The sequence below is a fragment of the Dermacentor andersoni genome, chromosome 2 (genome assembly GCF_023375885.2).
Source record: "Dermacentor andersoni chromosome 2, qqDerAnde1_hic_scaffold, whole genome shotgun sequence".
Classification (NCBI taxonomy): Eukaryota; Metazoa; Arthropoda; class Arachnida; order Ixodida; family Ixodidae; genus Dermacentor; species Dermacentor andersoni.
The window spans coordinates 170,041,262-170,069,203 of NC_092815.1; the positions used below are offsets into that span (position 1 = coordinate 170,041,262).

Sequence of the window (27,942 nt, forward strand, 5' to 3'; positions counted from 1 at the left end):
ATTAAAAACTGGCAAGGGGAGTCAAATAGGAGTATATGCGTGCACCCCTGTTCGTTGCAGGTGCTGCAGAAATGAATTCGCGCACTTTTTTGCGTTACCCAACTAGTAGACTTATCTGGGACATTTGGCTTTAGGTTGGCTACAGTAAGCATGTCCTCAGTGCCAGAACAGCCACAAGACATTCACGGCTGTCTGCCATGGGCACAGGTGCCGGGCGCTTAGGACACGTTGTAGGTTTCTCACTTGCCGTTCTCCAGGTGCAGGATTGCCACTCACGTCCACGTAGCTCCAGAACATTCTACAGTGGGCTAGTTCGTTGAACAGCTGGTTGGTATGAAAAGTTTTGCTTGTAATTCCGTCAATGTGTCTGAGCCAAGCACCACCATGCATATTACAAAAGCCTTTGACTTGGCGCTGCTTTTACGCCTGTAGAGGGTGCACCGCCGCAACGGTTGGTTGAAAGTGGCAAAGCAAACGCTTGGTACTTGCAGTAGCAGGAATACGGAAAGTAGCCGCTCGCGCTATTAATTCGAGTAGATTGAATTCATGGAAGAAATAAATCGACAAGGATATTTTGCTGTTCAAGATGCCTAATAAAAGCAGTATCACAAACGTAAAGTATTCAGCCCTGTCCCTATTATTTGTCTACTCCAGTACGATGGACCGCGATGCGTGAGCCGAACATTGTTCGCATTCATCCGCAGGTATATTTAACTATCCAAAAAATGGTGAAAGCATAAAAGCGCGAGAAATCCACCACACTTGCTTCTCAGCTATGGCGACGCACTTTGCGCATGGCCATAGCCAAAGTGACTTGGCACACGATGAGCACGAAGTCGCTCGTTTACTTTTCCTGCGGTGACAGCATTTTCGTGAAGCCGGAATGCAAGAAGGCTCGTGTACAGCGCACTGAATGTACGTTAAAGAAGCCCACATTGTCAAAATAATCCTGAGTCCTCAACTACGGTGCATCATGCAATCAGATCGCGATTATGGCATGCAAAATATCTAAAAAAAATGTAACTAAGGGCGAAAACTTGATGGAAGGTCTCGAGGCCCAGTTTGTCTATTTCATCATCAAGAAATCGCTACGAAAGCCGACGCCGGTCTTTCGCCAAATATAATTCGAATAAATACTAATTTCGCGTATATAAGCGCCATCTTGAATCGGCGTCGAAGTTTGCGGCACCACCGGGGAAATGGCGTCATCAAATTGCGTCACTAAAAACAACGCGTAATAAACGGGTAAGTGTCTTCGCACCAACGGAACAGACTCTTGGCTACGACCAGCGGTGCGGTGGGCGTCGGCTCTCAACCTACGTCCGTCCCTGAATTTCTTTTTTTTCTTTTTCTTCTACGCATTCTTGTCGTCGCGATTCACGTGACGCGTTCGGTGCTTCAGGATGTCGAGCATCTTCTGTCGCTTCTCCTCCATCAGGTTGTCGCGGCGCTGGTGGACGTACTCGCGGATGTTGGGCAGGCCGGAAATGACGCAAGCGGCAAGCGCCGAGCGGGACTCGTTCATGTCCGTGGCCTCGTACCACTGGTCCGTGGTCGGGTCATAGCACTCGGCGAGGTTGGTCGTGCTCTCGCCATTGAAGCCACCGATGGCGAACACCAGGTTGTCGATTATCTATTGAAAGCCACGCAATACGCGAAAGTTAAAAAAAGCAGTTAGCTTTCTCGATAAGCACAGGTCGTCAGTTCATGACCATCTTCTGAAGTGCAATAAAACGATGCACTAAGTGATTCCTTGGACGAAAGCTTATCGTCAGCTCCTTGACATTAGTACTGATATGGCATCTTCGACTTTGATTTTATTTATTTATTTATTTATTTAATTATTTATTTATTTATTTATTTATTTATTTATTGCGTTAGATAAAGGTCCACTCAATCTTGACCCTTAACATATGACTGGCAGGTGTCAGAGCGGCGCCAATGATTCCTCTACGCACCAGTTTCGGTTTACGTAGGCATACCTTTCAAGTGCCACATATTTAGACTCAGCCTTAATGTTACACGACGAGAACAAGTTTTCCAAATATCGACGACAACAAAGTGGCGCTCGAAGACCTCCGTTCTATAGGTGTTTTCCAGCCTTCTTAATTGCAACGTGCCATCGTTTTTGGCGCGAAAAGCGTGTGGTATGCTGCTTCTATAACATCCAAAATATGTGCCAGCCCTCCGCTGCACAATCCCGCCACACAACGCGTCATTTGGCCAGCCAAGTCTACTGAAGCGCGGTAAGCAACAAACTGACCACTCACGACATAAGCACCCAGATCGAACGCGTGCTATTGAACTGCTCCTTTACAAACAATAGGTTGGCCGCATTCGCGACCAGGAGGTCTTGCATATGTTACTAGGCCCCATATATTCCCCCTGAAAATGATCACTAGAAGGATTTCTGGCGCTGCAATTGTTCTGCTATACTAGGGGAATGATATCACACATATTTGATTATAACGTTTTCCCTTGTGGCTTCAAACGTTCTTCCGATGTCATTCACGACGCTTTAAATTGCAAGTAGTACCACCGTTGTTTTCAGCATGACCCTCGGCGATAAGAACACATCCCATTTGCATCGACGGTCATCACAAAGTATACATGCCGTACTCCAACAAAAAATACCCCTTTTTATCATAACTTCTTGCCTTGTGCCTTGCAGTAGCGGAACCGATTTCCCGCTGATGCTGTCAATATTATTGATGACCACACGTTCGGTCAAGTCTTAGCTGGCATTATATAATTATGTACTTTTGTATGGCTTAAGTGTGTGCTGAGTATTTTCCGCTGATTTGTTTCATAGATACGCCACTCTACCGTGCAATGTTGTTAGAGAATTAGTGTAAAAAAGTAAATAAATTTCTAAGCACTTGTACTTCTTTAAGCACAGCAAGTCAGCCGCTCTGGGCCAACATGCGTAATGAATGTGAAATGTTGCATTGTAGAAAATGTATAATTTCCTCCATTACACAGCCGTTTCAAGTTAGAAAGACGAAGTTTACGCAAATCCACGCGTTGCCCGTCATTCCCGTGCTGGCTGAACCAGCATATACTTACCACTCCCGTAGACACTAGCACGAATATTCCCTGAAGCAATTTTTGTAGGGAAGACTATGTAACGTCCCAAACATTCGCCGTTCTAAGCTTACTGGTGGCAAATGCTACGGGTCCTGACAGCTGGACGTCAAAAGCAACGGCAAACGGTACTTGGCACTTCACGGCAAGTTTTCAAATCTAGTCGCATTTTCATAACACTAGTTTTAAGTGAATAAATTGAAAGTTTTAGCCCGATTAAAGCCTTTCGGCAGGAGCTTACTTCGAGAAGTGTTGCAGTTATTAACATGGTTCATACTGTGCGCGGCGCGCTGCTAATATTTTTCGCTAATGTAAAGAGCCCTTAGGAACCCTAGCAAATATTAACGTTGTGGGGTTAATTCAAACTCGGTGCTCCGTACGTTTACGCTTTTTGTGTACCGCTACTACTCATACCAAGAGTGCACGTAATACAAACAGTATAAGTACCTATCGATGACTGTAGTGCCAGACATAGTGAAACATTAAGTTACTATTGTCGCATCAGTCATCTCTATCCCCTCCTTAAAACAATGTTGTTCTTTTATTACCTGGACCGTAGGAGTTATCATCCTTGCAACAGTTCCCAAGAGCATTCGTATCATTCCATACTGCATTTTTATCCCATAGAAGAAAATTTCGCAGCTTTTGGTGAGCTCGAAAGCAACGTTAGCAGAGGGCTTATGCTACTCGTTGCAACTTTACGGTTTTCGGAATAACGAAACACCACAAGCGTAGAGCTACAGTAGCAGCCCTTGTGATACCGGGTGCTTTTCTGGTTGATCTCCCTGTCTTTCCGTTCCTTTCTCTCTCTCTCTCTCCCTCTCTCTCTTGTTCCGTCACAACGCGTTAAATATATTCCTCCTACGCAACCACGCTCTTGTAAACAAGGAAATATAGAGGGCACAATGTACATAACGATCATATAGTTGCACATATTTTATGCCAGCAACTAAAACACATATGTAAATGTGCTGATAGTTGTGATTAAATGTGTTTAAACCCGGGGCAAATGTAATCGAATTCATTGGTAATGATTTCAATGCAACAAGAGACCAAACATTTCTGCGGTACCACCTGCAGAGGAAAAGTTTTAATTGCATGCGAAACTTGGTAATGACTATGAGTGGAATGTGACAAATCTGTCACAGTGGATGCCTTCATATTACTTCATATAGTCATAGTAGCCATCTAAAATTTCCGGGTCACGTTCGCACAAATAAGTGGGCGATATTTGTTCATACAAACTCACAATTTATGAGCCGGGTACGAATCCATTCGGCTGCCTACAAACAGGCAGCCGAATACAGGATCACGAATAACACTCGCGAGTGCTTATCCGTGACTGATCAGGTAAAGCTCATGCAGCTTAGTATTGGAACAATAAATGTCCGCTGAAAAGTTGAAACGTTTTATTTCAAATGTTTTGCCGTATTTTCTCTGCTTGTATTTGTGATGCGGGGCTCTTCCGTACAGATTATAAATGTTAGGTACAGAAGCACATTCGAATAAATTGCCCTAAATTCTAAATTGTTCGATTGTAAGTGGTGTTATCGCCTAATGACTATAACTATCACCATGAAGCAACAAACTACTGATATTGAAACCGAATGTAATTCCATATTAATGACACTATATTTTTTGTTGTGGCCAGAATCACAGCAAAGTATCAACAAAATATCATTTCTGGGGGTAGTCCGTAAATATATGTTTGGTCACAGTTTTTAAGAGCACGAGAGAGCGTTTATTGGCGCATGATTTCATAGAATGGAGAGACTCCAGTCCAACATCCTTTCCAAGTACTGAACTCCCGTTCGGCTCACGGTTTTCACTTCAAGAGCTCTGCAAATAAATCTTATACTTTTCCCCACGTTCTAGCGTACGAACACCGCAAGCTTTACAAGACCTTAGAGGGCTTATAAGGGCTTCTAAGATCGCAGCGTCAAGAAATGGGCCAGTTTTTTCCGGCCAGAGATGGCGAAAAAAGTGACGGCATGGTGATAAGAGATGAGAGTGCAACCTCTCACTTCATTTGTGCATGCTTTTGTTTCCGCAAGCACAATGTTTGAACCATTGCACCTCGAAAATTACTGCGAAGCGTGGTCGTGTCGCTACTCACGGCCACGGCGAAGTTGCTTCTGGGTGTGTACATGTTGGGCAGACTGGTCCACATGTTGGTCTCCGGATTGTACTTCTCGGCCGAGGCCAGCCTGGTGGTCCCGTTGAAGCCGCCGATTGCATAGACGCAGTTGCGAAAGCCTATGCAGCCGACCCCGCTGCGCCGGAACCGCATGCCCGAAATCGTGGTCCACTGGTCGGTCGTCGGGTCGTACCGCTCGGCCGAGCTGAGGCACTCGTTGCCGCTGAAGCCTCCCGTCACGTACACGTAGCCGTCGTGCGTGGTGGCGCACGCGTCGCTACGTTGCATGTTCATGGGCGCGATCATCGTCCACTGCGAGTGACCAACAAGTGCAGCGAGATCGCAAAGGGGACCACCGCTGGCCGCGGTGGTGTGTTGTTCATGAATGAAAACCCAGACCGCAGGTAACGCGACAAGGGGAGGCTATTTAAAATTTAAATTACTGCGTCCTTCGCGGTCTTCATCTAGGCTAAATCCTGTGACACTAGCAACCGCAACATATTTCTATTCGTGGCTCTCTTTTAGATAAAGCCACCTTAAATCGTATCTGTAAGACGAGTCTACGGGGAATACGTAAGAGGGCATGTCGAACGTATTTTCCTTCTTTTCAGAGGAATCCATGCTACTTCGCCCGAATAAAACATTTTACGGCCTTGTTTGCTTAGGCCTTTGGTGAAATTTGTGCCAGTTCATCTTAAGCTTGCTTAACTCAACAATAATTTTCCAAATGTCGTTAACTATTTGACTGGGGAATTTTTTGTACAGATGATTTTTTCAGTAATGCTCTACTTACTTCAGCACAGATGTTAACAATTTCTTTTTTATTTTCCATTTGTTTTTCCTACGTACTCCTGACCGCTTTACGTGATCGTGGTTTCACCAGTGATGCGTTGTGTAATATTGTTAGCCCTTCTACTGGCCTGAACCAGAAGTAAACCTTCGTGCAGTAGATCAGGTACACGGTAACCATCTGTACAAAATGCAGCTACTTAAAGAATAACAATAAAGCCGGAATAATTCCCCGGCTTGCCTTGTGCACGTGTTTCAATTCCGTTTTATCGAAAGATCCACGGACCACGGCCTCCAAGATTTCCGGCATGATCGTTGTCGGCGCTAGGTTGCCAAATCTCGGAGGCTATGCAAAGCTAGCTTTTCGCAGCCGTTCACTCTCACGTGTTGTCACCGCGTTAAACCGCCTGCTAGCCCAGCTGCTATACCACGTGCCCTGATGAAACCAGAGAGGAACGCCGAGATACACAAAAAATACCCACGAGCCCGCACACCGTGTGTCACTAGGCAAAGACGACCATGTTTGTGGGCCGGGATATTTAACCATGCATCCATAAGAAGGAACAAATTCCTATCGCACTGATACCGGAGATGCAAGCGGGATTTTTCCCTGTCGTGAGTTCGCATCACATGCCAAACACAGTCAGAGTCGGTGACATTTTAAACCCTTTCAGAGTATATTATTTGGTGAGACCCATCGCGAGCATTTCTTGTGCTGCACATGTGCACAACAAGTGCATCATTGGTCATAAAGGGATGCTTACGAATGCCCTGCGGCGACTCTCGGGCCCCTTGACAGCTGGAAGTCTCAATCGGCATCGACGCAGCGAAGACTGGGGGCTCGCGCCGAATACCATGTGAACTAGTCCTTAAGAAAACTAACAGTGTGATGCTCTCATAATCCCTAGCAGAGCTTTAGTAGCCGTATGCCTGGCATGTGTCCTTTCGTGTCCGGCCGTCAGTTCATGTCCGCTTCTAGGCAGGCTGTGCTTTCTATTCTTTAATTGCTAAACTCCGATTCATTCGATTCCCTAACGATTGCCTGATACTAGCTTAAAAAATAAAGAACCACCGGAGCTTAGATCTGTGACTACTTGACTACTATAGCAAGAAAGTTCTACTTCGCTATTCGTCACGAGTGCAGTAGTGCGTTCGTGCAATCTCCAGCTTGACCATGCCATGAAGTGTGACAAGTGCGACCCAAAACACCCAATCAACGATGCTTGAAATGCCACTAGGCACTTCTGTTAAATACCAAAATGCCATGAATAAATGCGACTAGCAAAAAAAGGTGTAGCAAGGGGGGGGGGGGGGTGCAATACACAAATTTGTGCGAAATGCATCCGCGGTATGCACAGACTGTGAGCTGGCGTCTCGATTAGCCAAACCAATATTCTCAACATGTCGTAAACGATCAGTGAGACTACACGGCTTTGTATTGGTCCTATGTAGCCCAGAATACCCCAGTTGCAGTGGCGTTACTTGCCGTAGCAACATCCACCTAGTGATATCTGGCCGCACTTTGCAGTCGGTTGTTAACACGTAGTTTAGGCGGTGGCACTAAATTAAACTGCAGAGAACCCAAACCTCGGCATTGGGCTCTTATTGGTCCCTAACCCAATATTTTAAGTATAGCTTGGGCGTCTATAAGCTCTGCTTGAAAAGCATGGCCACACCGACAGGAAAGGCGGTTCTCAACTTGCACGAAATCTTCCCTGTACTGAACATTCATAAGAAACAATTGGCGATTCACATATTCTCACATATACGGAAAATACTCAACCACAACTCGCCGCAATTTTCGAGGCGGCTTGTCAATGCTCGTATTACTAAAGCGAAAGCATTTCGTCTGGCTAGCCCTAATCTGGAGTGTCTCGACAGCAAAGATATCGGTGAAACTGTTTAGCTAGGGACTATCTCATTGACAATTATCACCTTTCACTTAGTGGTTTAAGTGTGTAAGCAGTTTAACGTATTGTCATAATGGACGTAATAGTTCTGAAGAAATACGCAAGGTGGAGAGCAGTAATTAATAAAGGTAAAATGAGAAATTCACCCAAACGTTGCTAAAGGCTACAGAAGAAACCGGTACGGGTCCCTCCAAAGAAAGGCTTCGCAGTTGAGGAAACATTTGTCCTGGTCTGGGACTCGAACCCGGGACCACCATTTTTTTGGGGCAGTCGCATTACCACCTGAGCTAACCGGGCGGCTAGGCGATGGCAGGCGGAGCCGAATGTATCGATTCTGAGTTGTTGATAAATTCTACGTCACCTGCCATCTGCTAGCCGCCTGGTTAGCTCAGATGGTAGAGCGGCTGCCCCGGAAAGGCGGGGGTCCCGAGTTAGAGTCCCAGACCAGGACGAATTTTTCCTCAACTGCGAAGTCTTTCTTTGGAGGGACCCGTATCGGTTTCCTTTGTAGCCCTAAGCTACGCTTGGGTGGATGTCTCATTTTCCATCTATTATCATAATTTATTTTAGTCCTCAATCAATATTGCTACACGTGTGTGGAATTTCATTGTTTGAACGACGCGCGTGGGAGCCACCACTCGAGAAAAGAGGAGAAACAACGCTCTCTGGCTATCGAGTTGTCGGCTGAACTGGCCCGCGCTGCATTATCCCTTGTAAATATATTTTGTAAATACTCTCCAGTTTTCATCCTTCGTTCGCGTAACAGTTTGGTGGAGGACGCCGCTCCCCCTCCCCGCCACGGAGCTCCGCAACGGCTGCACCGTCCAGCTTTCCGCCATGGCTCTCGGTGACGATACCCCGTCTCCTACTCCTGCGACCCCGACAACAACGTACGTTACGGTCACCAACCCCCGTGATCCTGGCATTTTCTCCGGCGGAGATAATGTCGACGTCGAATATTGGCTCAGCTTGTATGAGCGTGTTAGCCGAAACTACCACTGGGACCCTACTATTATGCTAGCAATTGTCCTATTCTACTTGGACGGAACTCCTCATGTCTGGTTCAGGACACACGAGGACGAGATCTCTAGCTGGGATGCTTTCAAGGAGAAACTCAGCGACCTCTTTGGAAATCTCACCGGTCGGCAGCTGGCTGCTAGAAAAGAGCTTGCTACAGATTTCAGTCTTCTACTGAATCGTATGTCTCGTACATGCAAGACGTGCTCACTCTTTGCCGGAAAGTTGACGAAAAATGGCCGAGGTTGACAAAGTCGGCCATGTACTCAAAGGCATCGCGGACGACGCGTTCAACAATGTGTCCATCATCAACAATACCGCCGCTTTGAGCTCGCGAAAAGCCGCCGCGTCATTCCACAGTTCTCCAGGCTCCTTAACACGGCTGCGACGTCGTTTTGCGTTGACCTTACCGCTTCACCACCTTTTAATGAGCACGTCACACGTATTGTTCGCTGCGAACTCGAGGCCACAAGTCCTGCACCGTTCCATCAATGCCCCCTTGACCCCACCACTGACAAACCAGCCCCAGCGATCTCTTTCATTCAGGCAGTCGTGCGGCAATTTGCAAACCTAGGTTTTGCTGCTGCCTGCTCCATCTCCGGACCTGACGCGAGACTGGTGCCGACTGCTACACCTCACGGCAATCTGTAATCCCCTCCCCTCCCTAACGAGGGGAGAACTCCGGACGACAAGCTCATTTGCTTCCGTTGCCTCCGCATTGGCCACGTCGCTCGCCACTGCCGCACCTCCTGGACGTCGCCGTATTCCAGCTCCTTCTCCCCGTCTCCTTGCCCGTATGCCGACCCACACCGTTACTCGCCTCGCCGTATGCCTCCTACCTCTTACGTATCGGTCCTGCTCGCTCGCCGTCATTTCAGTGCCGTCGGTTCCCGTCGCCCCAGCCACGCCGATATTCGTCGCCGACCAATTATGGACCCTCCAGGACGAAAAACTACGCCATGCAGCTCTTGTACGTAGTGCTGCATCACGTTCGTCCTGTCCAAATCCTCCGTTGACGCTCCTCACCAACACGAACCTAATTGAAGTAGACGTAGATGGTGTACCGTTGACGGCATTAATTGATACTGGAGCCCTAGTGCCCATAAAATGCGCTAACCTATGTCGTCACCTCAAAAAAGTTCTTACGCCTGCCATCACTCGAGCCGTACGCGTCGCCAATGGCGCCACTGTTGCCATCAGGGGTACGTGCACTGCTCGCATAGGAATTGCTGGCCGCCAAGTTCCAGTCATGTTCACCGTGCGGACCAGTTGCCCTTCAGGACCTAATCTTCGGGCTCGACTTTCTGACGACGCATTCTGCCCTCATCTACTGTGCCACCGGTACGCTGTTGCCTCGAGCTTCCTCTTCTTTCAGACGTTCGCCCCGAACAACTGAACACCCTCTGCACTACAGCGTTTGTTCGCTTACCTCCAAAAGGCCTAGCCTTCGTCGAATTGGCCTCAACGGCAACCGTGCCTGATGGCGACTATGTCGTCGCACCTATTCGTGATATCCTCCTGGCGCGCGACATCTCTGCGCCACACTCCGTAGTAACCCTTGCCGCTAATTCGATGTGTTTCCCCCTTATTAATTTTGGCTTGACGAAGCAAGTGTTACCGGAAGGCATAGTGGTGGCCACGTTCCAGTCAGTGACAACCAACCACGTCGCTGCTTTCACAGCCAACGCGTCTCCAGATCCGCCTGATTACCCGCAGGATGCCTTGAACCTCTCCGGCCCATTACGTCCCATGGTCGCTCCGGACCTCGCACCTGACCAAGCAGCCGCCCTATATCGCCTTTTGCTTTCCTACCGCAACATATTTGACACTTCCAATCAACCACTTGGTCAGACGCCACTTTTTGGTGATCATGTTCCCATCCACCGCCGACCGTATCGGATGTCCACGGCAGAGCGGCAAGTTATTCAGCAGGAAGTAAACAAGATGCTCGTCAGAGGCATTGTTGAGGCCTCGTCGAGTCCTTGGGTGTCGCCGGTCGTGCTCGTCAAAAAGCAAGATGGCGCGTGGCGTTTCTGCGTTGATAACCGCCACCTAAACCGAATTACTAAAAAGAACGTTTACCCTTTACCACGAATCGACGACGCTCTTGATTGTCTTCACAGTGCCACATACGTTTCGTCCGTCGACCTTCGATCTGGATATTGGCAGATATCCGTCGATGAGCAAGACCAAGAAAAGACCGCTTTCGTCACTCCACACGGCCTCCACCAATTCACGGTTACGCCCTTCGGTTTATGCAATGCCCGCGTCCCGTTCGAACGGACGATCGACTCTCTGCTACAAGGTTTCAAATGGTCCACTTGCTTTTGTTACTTCGGCAACGTCCTTCTGCTCTCTCCTATATTTGAGACGCACCTTGAGCGCGTCGCAACTATCCTTGACGTATTCCGCAAGGCTGGGCTTCAATTAAACTCATCGAAGTGCCACTTCAGGCGCCGGCAGATTACAATGCTAGGACATCTCGTCGATGCTTCCGGAGTACAACATGACCCGGAGAAGGTTCCAGCAGTAACGGCTCTTCCTGTACCTCAGTCTCTCAAAGACGTCTTGAGTTTTCTGGGGCTCTGTTCTTATTTCCGACGGTTCGTGAAAGATTTCGCAGCAATTTCTCGACCACTCACTGCACTTCTGAAGAAATACGTGCCTTTTACGTGGGGTTCCCCTAAGGCTGCCGCATTTTCACGCCTAATTGCGATTCCCACCAATCCACTGGTCTTGGCCCACTTTGACCCGTCCGCACCTACAGAGGTTCGAACCGATGCCAGTGGTTATGGAATCGGCGCCGTCTTATCGGAACGCCAACACGGACAGACCGCGTTACAGCCTGCGCTAGGCGGCTCCCGACAACTGCAGAGCGCAACTATTCGATTACCGAGCGCGAACGCCTTGCTCTCGTCTGGGCCGTTTCAAAGCTCCGCCCATACTTATATGGCAAGCCTTTCCCAACAATCACAGACCATCATGCGCTCTGCTGGCTTTCGCCGCTCAGGGATCCTACTGGTCGGCTCGGTCGTTGCGCGTTCCGACTGCAAGAATACCCCAACACAGTGACTTACAATTCGGCACGCCAACACCAGGACGCAGATTGCGTGTCTCGCTACCCAGGTGAAGACGCGACCTCTACGTCTGATACTGACCCCGATGCCAGTGTCCTCTCAGTTTTTCCACTGTCCATGTCGCCGACGAGCAGCGCCGTGGCCCGTCCTTGCGTATCACCATTGACCGTCTGGAATCGTCATTTGCCGACAGTTCGCTTCGCTTATTCACACTTCAACATGGCGTACTCTACCACCACAACGTTCACTCTGACGGCCCTGCATTACTCCTTGTGATCCCTAAACACCAAATTAACATGGCAAGCTGGGCGAGTTGGTGATCGAACATGTTCCTAAGGGTGGGCAGCGCAACCCGGACGAAATACAAGAGATCTAGCTGTTCTCCACGAACTTCACGACCTTACCACTACCGGTCACCTGGTAGTGTCACGTGCCTACGACCGGATCCGCCGACGCTTCTTTGGGCCAGGGCTTGCTCGCTCCATTCGAAGATACGCAGCAGCGTGTGAGAAATGCCAGCGATGCAAGACACCATTGATGCTCCCTGCTGGGTACCTCCAACCACTCCACATTCCCGCGGAACCATTCTTTCGGGTTGGTTTGGACTTACTTGGCCCTTTTGCTCATTCTGCCTCTGGGAACAGGTGGTTCGCTGTGGCCATGGATTACGCCACGCGCTACGCCACCGCCCGAGCGCTTCCTACAAGCTGCGCCATAGATGTCGCCGACTTTCTTCTACGCGACGTGATTTTATTACACAGAGCTTCGCGACAACTTCTCCCAGACCATGGCCGGACATTCCTATCAAAAGTTATCGCGGACATCCTGCAGTCCTGTGCCACGAGGCACAAGCTATCCACATCATACCATCCACAAACAAATGGCCTCACGGAGCGTCTCAATCGCATTCTCAAAGTCATGCTCGTGAAATATGTCCCTTCAGACCACACTGACTGGGACCTAGCTCTACCGCTTGTCACACTTGCTTATAATTCCTCGCGCCACGACACAGCCAGTTATTCTCCATTTTTCCTTCTGTTCGGCCGAGAACCAGCACTGCCCCTCGACACAACCCTCCCTTTTAACGCGGCACCGACCAGTGAATATGCACTTGACGCCATCGCCCACTGTGCCCACGCAAGGAAAATTGCCCGTGACCGCCTTCTGAAATCCCAACAGACTCAAAGGCGTTTGTACGATCGGTGACACCGAGACGCGCACTTCCCGCCTGGTTCTTTGGTGATTCTATGGTCTCCGTCGCGTCAGGTCGGCCTGTCAGAAAAACTGCTGTCTCGTTACACAGGCCCATACCGAGTGCTTCGTGCCGTGACTCCCGTCACCTACGAGATCGCCCCTGACGCCCCATCTGCTTGCCAGTCCAGTGATATCGTGCATGTTACACGACTGAAGCAGTATCATCCTCCCAGTAATGACATTTAGACGCTCCGGGACGTCGCTTCCGCCGCAGTGGGATTACGCTACGCGCGTGTAGAATTTGATTGATTGAACGAGGCGCGTGGGCGCCATCACTCGAGAAAAGAGGAGGAAGAACGCTCTCTGGCTCTCGAGCTCTCGGCTGAACTGGCCAGCGCTTCATTATCTCTTGTAAATATATTTTGTAAATAGTCTCCAGTTTTATTCCTCCGTTCGCGTAACAATATGCCTAAAATTTTCTTTTGCAACTCGAGGCACGCTGCAAGCGCTCGACAGTAACGGAAGCTAGGAAAAGAAGAACGTCCACTACGGGATATTTCGAGAACGTGAAGTAGTCGCTAGTCGGGGCTAGCCCCACGTTTTCAAAAATATCTCTTAGCGAAATGCAGGCTGAATGCCTGTAAAAGAAAATCGAGGACGTGTTACCTGGTTTGTGCGGTGGTCGAACTTCTCTGCTGTGTTTTGCCTGTGACGACCATCGTATCCGCCCATGGCGTAGATTATCTCATTCAGCACCGCCACGCTCACATAGCACCTGGGAAATGGGAGCGGTCGTTTTGGCCTTTAAGTATTTAGCACAAATTTTGTTAACGCAGCACTTCTCACAAACCTTCTATTTCCACACTTTGAAGTTACTGAATAGCTGCTTTCCCTCCACGCTTTTCACCCACTCAACTTATGAGGACGGAATACAAACATCCTCGCATGAATATATTTAGGTTCTGCTAGAGAACCTGAAATGCTCTGATGATTTGAAAGCCTCCTATAATGCGCCCTTCACAAACCAAAGTGCAGATCTAGGGTATTAAACTTTATATAGCATCTATGTCAGCCGATTACAGCTTTATCTACTTTGATTTCGCTTAATTTACATACATTTTATGGCTTTGGTGAACTTCTAACTAGTTTAGTGAACCGCTATAAACAGCTAATGCTGCCCTTAGTCGGCCGCATTTTGATAACTTTGAGAACTGCTAATATTTGAGCCGCTTTTTTCAGATGTCCCTACGTGAAAGCATACCTCTTAACGTGCATCGGTGTGACAGATCGCCATTTCTTTGTGTGCGCGTTGAAGCATCGCACGCTGCTGAAGTAGTCCTCGCCGTTGAAGCCCCCGATGACGTAGATGTCGTTGCCGATGGCCGCGCACTTGTGGTACGCCCGGGGACCCTCGGGATCCACGGCCTCGACCTGTGCGTCCGGAACAATAGCAACGACTCCGTTTTGGATTCCTGTGGTACTTTAAGGCTCCACGTTGGTCTGAGCGTAATGAATTAACGGTCTCACGAGAAAGCAATAAAAGCCAGCGCCAGTGGCACAGTATTTCTATCGCGCCTTCTCTGCTCCCGTTTTTGCCACCACAACCTCATCTACCTGATCATAGCTGATCCATCATGAGCGTGTTATTCGCAGAGTAAAGCTGACCTGGAGTATGCCACAAAGAAAAACGCAGTTGTCGATAACCTCCTGGATGGACGCGAATTGTCTGCCGCCTCTCAAACCGTCGAGCGTAGAATGCCGCGATGCCTTTACCAACCTTGATCCACCTGTCGGCCTTGGTGTCGTAGCTCTCGATGTATGCAGTGGGTCCTCCCGCCATCCAGCCGCCGATGACGAACATCACCTCGTGCGGTATGCGCGGTCGCGCGAACATGGGCGTTGGCACTTCGTCGTTGTGCACCACCACGTCCAGGTCGTACAGAAACCGCAGCGTGTCGATTACCAACGGCCTGTGCGACATATAAAGAAAAAAAAGTCGCGTCTCCAAGCCCGTTGCCCGAACGTAAGCTCACGGACTTGAGATTCACCGACATCAGGCGCAGAATTGAATGACGACACGGACAGTGAACTGTTCGGTTGACATCGCTTGCTACATTACCAGTTGATATCCGTTAATTACAATCTATAAGATATATATATATATATATATATATATATATATGTGTGTGTGTGTGTGTGTGTGTGTGTGTGTGTGTGTGTGTGTGTGTGTGTGTGTGTGTGTGTGTGTGTGTGTGTGTGTGTGTGTGTGTGTGTGTGTGTGTGTGTGTGTGTGTGTGTGTGTGTGTGTGTGTGCGTGGTGCGCGCGTGTGTGTGTGTGTGTGTGTGTGTGTGTGTGTGTGTGTGCGTGCGTGGTGCGCGCGCGTGTGTGTGTGTGTGTGTGTGTGTGTGTGTGTGTGTGTTTTGAGAAAGACCGGGTTCAGCCAGTAACGTCGACATATATTAAACAATTGTTTTTTAAAAGTGCATCAACTTTTCAATCATAACCTTGGTGCCATGGAACACACCGTATACACTCGTTTAAGGGCCGCACTTTCTTCCGCGATATTGATGGGGTGCGGCCCTTCCACGGTAGTGTGAAATTTTTGTTCAGTTTTCGATCCACGTATGGAAAAACCTGTTTAATCGTGCCATATATACCTAACGATAGGATATCTGGCATGTAGCTGCGGACGTCCTACCTAGATGTCTTCATCTGTATCGCTGCTCGGGCTCGGCTCGCAGTCAACAGGCTGCATCGAAACCCGGGGAAGGAAGCAATGGTTCCACGTGGGCCGACAAAGTCAAGGGAACGGCCATACCGGACAAGACGCCGCCTCACCGAGACACCAATAAAACAAGACTTCTCTGGGCCAACGACGCATGTACCGATCCGGTAAGTGCCATGCTTTGTGACCCACCCCCAGAGCAAAGTAAGGATTGTGAAACCGAAAGACTTAAGAAATAAAATGCAGAACTAAAAGAAATGAATCGTAACATGATTAGAGAGATGACGGCAATAAGGAAACTCTTAAGCGAGGCTAAACAAGCAGAAAACAAAGATAGCACTAATACACGCGAAGAAGCCCCAGTCCGCGCGCCTGCTGGTGAGGGACCCATGTCAGCCAAGCGTAGGGCTGTTGAAAGTAAGCTCAAGAACACTGAAACAGAAATGGAGGAAGTCAAAAGCGCTGGCGTCTTTCAAAGACAACATACAGAAGCTTATGGACAGTGTCTCACAGTTGACAATCAATGTAGGCCAAATACAGACGGCACTGAATGACCCTAAGGAGGGACTGAAGGCTTTTTGCGAAAGAATCAAAACCCTGGAAATGATGACTATGTCAATGGATGTAAGCGAACAATGCGGGTCGTCATTCCTCAGAGCTACACTAACTCCCCTGGCGGGGGAGATGAATATGCAATATGGCTTACACTAAGAGGGAATTTCGAATATGGCAGTGGAATTGCGGGGGGTACAATAACAAAGGTACCATCATCCAGCAATACCTTAGGTCACTTCAGTCTAAACTGGACATTATCGCACTCGAAGAGACAGGATATGGATATGTCACACTCACCGGATACAGTGGATACATAGAGTTACAAACGTTCGGTAGGGGCCTGTACGTGCTTGTAAATAAGCAGCTTACACACATTTCACATGACTTAGACATCATAGACAAAAACCTAGGTTACCCCATGGTTGAGACTGTAGTACCAACTTCAAGCAAAAATCAAAGGAACAATACCTTATTCGTGCTCAACGTCTACAGCAATCCGAAACACCAGAAACAACACTTCAAGAGATTATTCGAAAAGGCCACTAATCTAGCTGTAAGTAGACCTCTGATTATATTAGGAGACTCCAATTCAGCCCACGAGCTATGGGGCTATGTTACGACGAATGTCAAGGGCAGGAATCTGTGGAACCACGCGGATGAGCTAGACCTGGTCTTAATCGCGGATAAGCCACTTCCTACAAGGATCGGCAATTTTGTCTGCAGAGACACCACACCTGACCTTGCGTTCATTAATAACGCAGAGCATGTTTCATGGAATAACACAAATATGAATTTTGGCAGTGATCATTACGTAATAGAAGTGAAACTGGAAGTTGAGAAAGGCCGAACTCGAGAATTCGAGGTCGTAGATTGGGACCTTTTTCGTAAGTTAAGAGCCCAAAGCGGAAAAGAAACCATCAAACTCAATCTCAGAGACTGGTGTGAGGGCATCATAAGGGATACAAAACAGAGTCCAAAAGGATTGTTACAGACACTAACGTAGAGGCAATGGACTCGAAACTTGCGCACTTAATAGAAGCCAAGGAAGCCATAACCCGGAAGTGGCGGGCCCAAGGCTAAATCGTAGGCTGAGAAGGAGAATCGTAGAACTTAACAAACAAATCGAACACTGTAACACCCTCTGCCAGCAACAGTGGAACGAGTTTTGTGAGTCAATCGATGGGCAAGTAAGGAACGGCAAGGCGTGGAAATTGATCAAGCATCTGCTGGATGAAGAAGACCCTAAATCCAACCAGAGACACAGCCTTGCCCGAGCTATACACGTAGCGCTTAACGATTAGCCCATCGAAACAGTTACCAAACAACTAATTGACAAATATCTACCAGTTAGAAATGAGGAGGACCAACCACTTCTATCAGAATACAGGGGAGCCGCTCAACCTGAACTCGACCAACTCTTCACCACATCGGAAATCAGGAGGGTGTTAAGTGAACTCAATCGAAAGTCAGCCCCAGGTCCTGATGGAGTAACAAACAGATCACTTAGCACTCTCGATGAGCCGTCAATCGAATCGCTGACAGACTTCATCAATGAAGCATGGATGTCAGGCGAGGTCCCAAAAGAATGCAAAACTTCACATGTTATACTAATACCAAAACCAGATAAACCTACAAGCTTGGACAACTTAAGGCCAATATCACTTACATCACGCGTGGGGAAGGTCGCTGAACACGCAATCCTTAATAGGCTAAAAGACCACTTAGAGGACATTAATATATACACTCACAACACGCTGGGTTTAAGTCCGCACTTTCCACGCAGGATACCATGAAGCAAATTAAACACCACATACTCAACGGATATTCTAGAAATACTAAGGCCATACTGGGATTAGACTTGGAAAAAGCTTTCGACAGCCTCAAGCACGAGTACATCCTCAAAACGATAGCATTGGACTGGGGTTGAGGATGTTTAAATACATCAAATCCTTTCTCGAAGCACGCACTGCGAAGATAAAGGTCGGCGACACAAACTGGGAAGTGGTTGAGCTCGGAGATTAAGAAACCCCCCAAGGATCGGTGATCTCTCCCGTCCTTTTCAACCTGTGCATGAATGGTAAGGAAAATTGACTTATCAGATGGTCCGGCGGAGCTGGAGAAGAACATAGTCAATACAAGAAACCCTTTGGCTCTCGCCATTAAAAGAATCAAGAATACTGGTACGGTGATCATCGCCTTTGATGGACCAGAATGCTGGGCAAAATTAAGGGCATTGACCATACCATATATGCTGATGATCTCACTGTATTGTTTGCTGGTGGCAGTGAAGGACGCACTGACTCAAGCGGTCAAGAAGGTGGAGGAATACCTGAGACCCACTGTACTCAGCTCCTCCCCACATAAATCAGAGTTGCTACTTTATAGACGTGAAAAGGGGGGCACGCCTAAGGGCTGGAAACCTCTATCGGAAAGCAATATACACCTACATACAGAAAATGGTGTCAATATGCCCAGAGTCAACGTGATCAGGGTACTAGGCTTTTTCATTGATGTAAGCGGTGGAAACCATACGGAAGTCATGAAAATCACCCTTCGAAACGGATAACGCGTGCAGGATGATCAGACGCCTGGCAGGAATACACAAGGGCATGAAAGAAGATAACCGCCTCAGGTTAATCAACTCTTTCGTACTCTGTCATATTTCATACGCCGCTGCCCTGTACAACTGGACGCAGGCTCAACTCAAGAAGCTTGACGCAGCGATCAAGAAAGTTGTTAAAAGCGCACTGGGGCTCCCAATTCGAACCAGCACTGAAAAATTGCTCAAGTTAGGAATACACAACACGACCATGGAGATCGCGGAGGCTCAATAGACATCACAAATAGCGAGACTATCTACAACCAGCAGGGGAAGATCAATCCTGGACAAGATCATGATCAACCCCATTACGAACCCAGCAAAGTACAATATAAAGTTCATCAAGATTTCGCAGACAACATAACTGTCGCACCGCTACCCAGGAATATGCACCCAAAACATAACATCAACAGGAGAGTTGCACGAGCCAGGGCGTTAATCAAGAAAATGGATAAAGGTGGCAGAAGAGCCTGCTTTGTTGATTCGGCTGCCTAGAAGGATCGAACTAAGTTCGCGGCGGCGGTAGTGGATCATCAGGGCAAATGCACCAACTGCACCACGGTCTACACTAACAAACCTGAAGTCGCTGAACAAGTTGCCATTGCATTGGCACTAACAGACGATAGATTCACAGAAATATATAGTGACTCGAAAACAGCTATTAGAGCTTTCAATAGGGGAAAGATTGCCCCACAGGCTGCGAGTATAATTAACCAAATGCAAACAAATATTCCACGTTACATTTATTCGCTCCCGGCACACCTTGTTTCACTTGATGGCATTCCTGTCAATCCAAATGAATCGGCCAATAGCGTCGCCCGCGACCTTACAGACCGGGCCGCTTTTACATATGGTTTTGATTCTGCTGGATTGGAGAACCTACAAAGAGAGACGCTCATTACATACAATGAAATTACAAAACACTACTACATGGAAAGGAGGGAGTTTCGACCCCCTCACTATAGACTAAACAGAGCTCAAGCAGTTACACTAAGGCAATTACAAACACAGTCTTATTATTCACCTGCACAAATAAAGGAATGGTATGACATTGGAGACATGAATATTATATGCAAAGCATGCGAAAAGGAGATATGCACGCTTGAATATCTGCTCTCGGAGTGTGGGTCGCTCGGCCCTGGCATTTTCTGGAATCGGTTTTTAGGAATGATCAGATCTTCATATCACATCCCCGTGATATGATATGCGCCCGTGATAGGGCTAGGAGGCTTGACCTCCCGGTCCCAACATGGGACTAGCCAGGCAGGTGGTGACACCTTGTACAGGACCACAATAAAGTTTTTTTCCTCCTCCTCCCGGTGACCTTAACACTCTTAGCAATAATGTCAGTGGACACCGCAGGCCACGCGTGTAGAACCCAAGAGCAGACCAGCTGAAGTGACGCCCTCCTTACGTCCGGTCGGCGTTTTCTCCTGGTGGCCCGCTTCCATCCATTCAGAGTACTGGCGCCTAAATTCTGCCTTAAACGGCCTATTATTATACGCATCCAGTGGTTGCTGCATGCTTGTTAAACCGCCGGGGATCACCGCCAGATGTGTACGAGCTTCTGCAAGACGAGCCTTCACGCGCTCTGTGAGGTGGCCACGAAAGCTGTCCAACACGAGCAAGGCCTTTCGTCGCCGCATGACATTCGTCGCCGGTTAGGCCACACCGTTTTCACCCAGTCTACCACTAGTTCATCGGACATCCAGCCCTTTTCTTGCACTTTGACGATGATTCCATTCGGGAAGCTCTCCTTGGGTAGCGCCTTTCACTTAAACACTACGTACGGGGGAGCGTCCTTCCGTCCGCTGTGACAGTGCAACGCTGACGCTCGGTACCGGTCGTGCGCACATGCCCCCTAACGGGGACACTCATCGTCTTCTCAGGATCAAAATAAAAGTTGTCTGCCTGTCTGTCTGTCGTGCGCACAAGTACGCTCTTCGCGTGGGTTTGGTTGACCGTCGTGTTCTCAGGAGCATCAAACCAAACAGGCGTTTGGTCCGCGTTTCCTATCTAGTGTGGGTGGTACTCATGCTCCGCACGCAGCGCGTTAACAAAGCGGTCAAACTTGATCACTTTTGTCTTCGTACTCGCGTGAAAGTCTTTAGCAGAGTGTTGTCCGGCGGCGGATGCTGAGCTGTTGTCGCTTCATAAATTTCCGAAGCCATTCCTCGCTTGCCTTGAAATCCGTAGGGGAAATGTTACTGTGGCGTGCGATTGCAAGGCCCTTGACGCGGAGCATCTCGGTTGACAACGCGTAGCCGTCTTTCGTGATGTCCGTGACATATGTCATGAGCTCCTTCTCGAGTGTTGGAAATTTGCAAAGCTTGCCGGCGGAATGCTCTCCTAGACTTGTTTGTTGCGGCCAGCTCTTCCTTTTGGTCGCACCAGTGACGCACGCACTTGTCGTCGACGTGGAAATTCCGGCCGGCTGCACGTTTTCCATTCTGTTCGGCGTATGCGACCACTTTGAACGCAGCATCGTACGCGGTTAAGCGTTCTTTCGTTTCCTTCGCAAGTGGTTGTGCTATAGGCAGTCGTCAAAATGAACGGCGGAACAAAGGATCAATGGCGCCGGCGAGAAAAGCGACAAGATCTCCTAGATAGTGCCGCGCGCCCGAAGCTCACAGAAAGCGCCGCGTGACGAAGCCGCAGGATTGCCATCTGGGGCGCGATCGGAAATATTTTGTACGATACGCGTTCTGTTCAGTTGCTGCAACGTCACAAAATTGCAGTATGCAAAATTTGTGACAGCGGGGCGGAGAGAGCAGCCAATCAGGAAGCGGTGACCTCCCCGGAAGTTTACTTCCGTCGTATGTCGTCTGCTTGCCGACAGTATACTACAAAACGAAATGTTTCTCGTCTTCCAAATGAATGAAATCTTTATCTAAAAAAATGTATTTTTCTTCTCAAGCCCAAACACGTTTTCATATAGTAGTACGTGTGACTACTGCAATTTATAACTATTAGTTTCTTTGCGTCGTCCCCAGGTGGTGTCGCGCACAGCGAGAAGAAAAAAGAAATAAAACGATGGGAAGAGTGGCGCACTTTTCAAGAGGCAGCGACAACATTCCAGTGGCTCACTGGCACCGATGATGGACCGATTTCTCTGTACAACGAACGAATTATTTGTTTCCAGAAACAAAAACCACGCCTGAATTCACTTCCTGCCATTTCTTCAAACGCGTTTCGCACCGCCACCCGCTCTCCTCCTTCCTCTAGAAACGCCAGCGCAACAACCTAAGTTCCCAACGGAAGCGCCATTTTCTCGAATTAAACTATAGATTTGATTCAAACGTGCCATGCCGCCGCCGCCTGTTGGATCCAATCCAATCCACCAGACGCGCCATGCGAAGCCGTATGATCGCTCCAAACTTCCCAGCTCCCGTCGGGTTCGGCGCCTAGCAGACGAAATGCTCGGTGGGAGGATGATTGACAGGAGCGTGTCGTCATTTTGACGTCACCAAAAACTTGTCCGCGCCCCGAGGCTGGCGACGTCGGCGCGGAGTAGGCCAATCGCGCGCGCCGGTAACCGAACGAACGCGCCGAACAACCATCTCCGATCGCACCCCTGGTGGCTCCCGCGAAAGGCGCCGTACGCGAGACGCGACGACGCTGCCGTTTGCTGGCGAGATTTCGTTGTTTTTTTTTTCAAAATTTGGGCTGCCAAGTTGGGGGGAGCGGCCCTTACACGAACGCGGCCCTTAGTCGAGTGTGTGCCCACTTCTCCTGACTTCAAGGTGTATTGATTTGTTTGTTTGTTTGTTTGTTTGTTTGTTTGTTTGTTTGTTTGTTTGTTTGTTTGTTTGTTTGTTTGATCGAGGTAGAAGACTCAACAAGAACAAAATTCTTTGCTCGCCAAGATTTGCGGCTCAGGCGCCATATTCACGCATAACTGCTTCACACACTTAAATACAACCCTTTAATTTCTCGTTTGCGAGTCCAGCGCCCATGTTGCCAATGCGGAATGTGAGCCTGTCGCAACTCAAGGCATGATAATTTAGTACGAATTCTTAGAATAACCACATCGTCGGCAAATCCGTTCCCGAAGACAGTGACAAATTACATTTCTAGAACACGTTTAATTTCCTTTCTCTGCTTTTCTTTTTTCGGTGCGGCTCTTCATAAATTATTCGTGTTAAGAAGGGTGCGTTCAATTCAGAAAGCTTTAGAGACAGACATTCTAATATAGGAGCTAGCCTAAAGATTTATACTAAATAGGAATGTCCTTTAAGTAGAATTCATTGGGTTGCTTTTGCCGTGCTGGTCATAGATTGCCATGAAGTCAATGATTATGAACTAGTTAGTGAAGCCATGGTCAATTCGCCTATAATCTGCTACTTTTGAAAAGCAGAGACAGGTTTGGCTGAAACAACCAGCCCACAAGCGCAAGCAAATCATTCTATCAACTTATGAATAAAAGTGTCTAAATTCAGAAATAACGCCAGGAATCGGAAAGAGAAAGCAAAACAGTGTAGCACCTTCTTGTCCTATTTTCTAGCGATGTCTCTAAATTTAGACATACGAACCAATTAGCCCAACAGCAAACTCTCCTAAATATGAGAGGTCGTAGCCAGACACATGGGACTCCGATTCGTTTTAAACGTGAAATTTTATAATAATGCACTCTGCCTCCAGGGTTCGCCTTTAGTTCTATCACTGCATCATACCGCTCCACAAGCAAGATAAGGAAAATCAGTGATGAAATTGGTCACAAATTGACCACAAGATGATTATCCCCTCTCACTGTCTAATATTAGAACGCTCGCTGTTGCTGGCGCTCATTTTCATGATACACATTAGCGTATGAATAATTTCGTCAATACCAGTCACGTATCGCAAGTAAGGCGTGTGAGTAGCCCAACGCCGTCCAAGCGTTCCCCCGGTATCGATCAAGGCGCGCACCTGCAGGACTCGTTGTCCGAGACGAACTTGTGCGACTTGATCTTCTCCACGAAGAAGTTCGTGTCCACAAGACCCGTGCGCACGCATCGCAGCAGCCGGGCAATGTGCTGCTGCCGGTTGGCGGGATCGAACTCGATCCAGCGCACCACCGCTTTCCACACGGTCTCCTCCTTGATGACGTTCAGGTTCTCGTCGGAGAGGATTGCCTCCACTTCGTCGATCTCCAGGCTGAGCAGCTCCTCGCTGCGCTTCGACACCTCGATGAAGTGCTGCATCAGGTAGCTGCAAGAGAAGCGACAGAGACGAAACGAGACTCCCGTGGTTGACCTTGAGAATGGCCCTACACTTCGCCGAGAACGTCGTAGTCACGAGCTCGGAAACCAGCTGTCCGTGCACGTTTGTTTATTCGTCAGTTCGCGACAATCGCCACCTTTGTCACCACGACGAAAGATGGCGATGCTCGAATTATCGCTCCGCTTATAGAGTGTTCATTTCTATACAGGTATACCCTTCTTTCGGTGCGTCACAGCCCGCTGTCAAATGAGCACGTAAAGACAAGTAGTCGGACGAAATTATATCTTACTGCGAACAATAACTGTCAGTAGTAAACACGTTAAACGGTTACTTCCGTTCTCAACGATGAAAACTACCACGTAGGAACCTGTGACGTCATATGTGGACCTGTAGCAGCCCGGGTGACACGACTACCTCTCAGAAAAAAAACAGAGACAAAAGGAACATAAGCACCCGTAACTTCCATATCTAATCATACCACATGATATATGGAAGCATCCGAGTCTTTATACAGAAGCTCATATGTTATTATGAGATAATTCAATATGGCTGTTTGGGGGAATGTGGGTTTTCTGGATAAGGTGGGCTGAAAAGAGCGACGCCCAGTAGCCGTAGGAATGAAAAGTCGACGGCATAGCAGGTACGAAGTAGTGGTTAGGTAGCTGCGGTAGCCGAAACGCACGCTTCGAAAACGCTAGGCATAAGCTGGTGCCCTTTCTGCCCTTTCAGGAGTCCTGAAAGAAGCGGCAATTATAAGCTACATGGCGGACTGCGCGCGTTAGTACTACACTACAGCAGTTTCTGAAGCTTCCAAGCCGTAAGAAGAACGTGAACAGGTCCTTGCGTGGATTAAAAATAAAGTAAGATTGCACGCGTCATGTGTCTCTTTCCACAGAATCAAACTGAACATTTTCAAGAAAATTTCGCTTAACCTTGACTCCGACAAGTGCGCTGGATCCGCCGTTATTTATCTTTATTTAACGCGAAGATATCTACATACCTTAGCGCTGTTCGTGCTCACGTCAGGCATGACACCACGCATTGTCTGTGGTTTTATGAGCTGTTTTTATGCTAGGTTTTTTGTGGAGTACGTATTACGTCAGATTGCTACACAATGAGCCTCCATAGTCTTTACCATTCAACCAAGCTTTCTAACCTAAGCCAGTAGTACGTTGGCTCTAGAGAAGCAGTACAGAAGAGCACATCATCCCATAATGCGCCCGACTTGGAAAACACTTTCTAGTGGTTACTGGTTATCTCGACTCACTTATATGCCTTGGCGGTGAGGTCGAAACAGTTGTACAGCTTGGCCACGTTGTGGATGGAGATGCAGTTCTCGGGCGCCATGATGGAAAGCAGGAAGTCGCAGCAGTCCTTGACCATGCCCATGACGCAGAGGTAGTCGGCCGCCTCCAGCAGGCTCTCGACGTTGTCGCAGCCCACCCACGTGACACGCTTGTACGCGAACTCCACGATGATGGCCATAGTCGCCTTGGAAACTCCGGGCACCAAGACCTCCGTGCGCGGAACCTTGTTCAGGGGGCTCCCGAAAAGCGCCCTGAAAGGCAGTCGATTTCCGTGAGAAGCACGGGTTAAACGAAGCTGCAGCATTGGTCCACAGCGTTCGGGCAGCAACCGCTAGCCCGATTATGTCTGCAGCCTCATCCGTAGTGGCATGCAAGCGGTCACGCCAGCGAAAGTGGCATATGTAGACCCACGTCCATCGCCTGCAAGCTCCGAAAAAATCCTGATGAATCGCCCACGTTTATTAATGTTGTTGCAGCAGACCTACAGTCACTCGGTTCTGTTGGAGAAGCATCTAGAGAAGTGTGGAAAACGGTATAGGACCAGTAAATGGACGATAATATTCGTGGTTGATAATTGTCCAAGATCTCTCACTACCTTTCATGGCCGTCAACTGTAAGAATATGAAATAAGCTTTGGTGTACGCTGATAATCTTGACAATGAAGTAAAAAAAAAAATAACATCGAGCCTATTAGGACAACCTAGCATAGTGTCCCGTTATGCTTAGTGGCTGTGGAGTTGGGCTTCCAAGCACGAGGTCGTGGGGTCGAATCCCGGGCACAGCGGCGGACTTTCGATGGGGCCGAAAACACCCATGTACTTAGATTTATGTGAGCGTTAAAGAACCCCAGGTGGTTCAAATTTCCGGAGCCTCCACTACGGCGTGCCTCATAATCAGATCGTGGCTTTGGCACATAAAACCTAATAGTTTAATTAAGTTTTAATGCCACGTTAATACGTAATACGCAGTATAGTTTGATAATTATTCTAGCTGTTTAAGCAATTTCGCAAACAAAGACTGTCCTTTTCTAGCTTCGCTATTCGAGGAACCAATGCATTCTTGCTAGCGACAATTGTTAACCCACATTTTCTTTTCCGCACCCCACTTCTACCTAGAATATACCGGATGTCCCAGTTAACTTTAGCCGAATTTTAATATACTAATGACACGTCGCTGGACAGAACAAAGCTAATGTTCTTCGCCGTCGCTTGAAGATACTCAAATTATCTATTTCAATCCGCCTGATTAGATCATTGGTCCTAATTAAGTAATCAACTTGTCTGATATTATAATTAGACGAAAACTGTCAATGACAAAATTCTAGAGCGACATAAAAACTCTGGATACAGCTTTCTGTTGCTCAATACGTGCTACATTCAGGTGTTTTTCCAAGCGTGAAAGAAGCACGCCATTGCAGGCGAAATTGCCGCGCGACTTGCCGCTCGAGGCACTTTGCCTTCTATCCCACCGTCAGACAATTCGCTTCTTTATCCATTGAATAGGTATCAAATGACGCGAAATTAGAACCTACCTACCACAAAGTGGTAGAGTTCTGCGTTTTACAAAAGGAGGCTGGCTTCTGGAGAAAGCGCGGAATGTACTCTCCACTCCTGTATAAGAGAAGGTAGGAGAGGAAAGTCTCTTACGTTACCTAGTTCAAGTAATGGATGAATGAGGCTCTGTCGCGGCAAGGATTGCTTGCCTCATAAATTGCTTCGGTAGAACGCCCACGGAGACGGCGCCTTAGAACGTGGATCAGACTTCAGATGAGGCCTCAGGCGTACACCCAATAAAATTTGGTCAGGGCGCTACGGCAGTCGCCCACTATCGCTCAGTGCCTAAGCCAGCTAGCCAAGGGCGCACAGCAGCTGTCACTATACAATTTACAAATGTTTCTTCAACGTTAATTTATCATCGGTTCAGACAGTGAAACCGTTCACATCTCCAGATCCTTATTTGGAATTAGAGTACATTTGCTACCAGCGATAACGAATGTCACCAATGCTTTCCCGCTAAACAAAAAAAAAGTTAGCGTGCGCGGCCGCACGCATCGCACCGCACCTGAAATACTCGCTGCAGCTGGCCATGACCACTCTATGCACGGGGAACTCCCCGCCGTCCGATGTCTTGAGCAGGCCGTCGCAGAGCAGGCCCGCACCGCGCATGTCCCACAGTGCCTCCAGGGTCTCCTGGCTCAGCATCTCGTCGGGCCCGTCCCCGCAGCTGCCCGCCATGGCGACGGGTCGCGCTGCCGCTGCCCACCAGCCCGGCCTGGCGTCGTTGCAGCCGTGCGTCAGCGGCCGCGCGGAGGGCTCGCAGCCGCTTCCTCCTCGCGCTTCCCTTCG

At 48.4% G+C, this 27,942-nt stretch overlaps 1 protein-coding gene across 1 annotated transcript; it reads right to left on the bottom strand.

The window, feature by feature from the left end:
* Positions 1-825: 825 nt before the first annotated feature.
* Positions 826-27,942, bottom strand: LOC140215972 (kelch-like protein 10). Its single transcript, XM_072286287.1, has 8 exons — positions 27,659-27,942; positions 25,558-25,848; positions 23,997-24,278; positions 14,986-15,178; positions 14,470-14,639; positions 13,875-13,983; positions 5,201-5,533; positions 826-1,633 (listed from the first exon to the last, which is right to left on the bottom strand). Exons 1-8 carry the CDS (start codon positions 27,829-27,831, stop codon positions 1,355-1,357), a joined length of 1,830 nt encoding a protein of 609 aa, XP_072142388.1. The 5' UTR covers positions 27,832-27,942; the 3' UTR covers positions 826-1,354.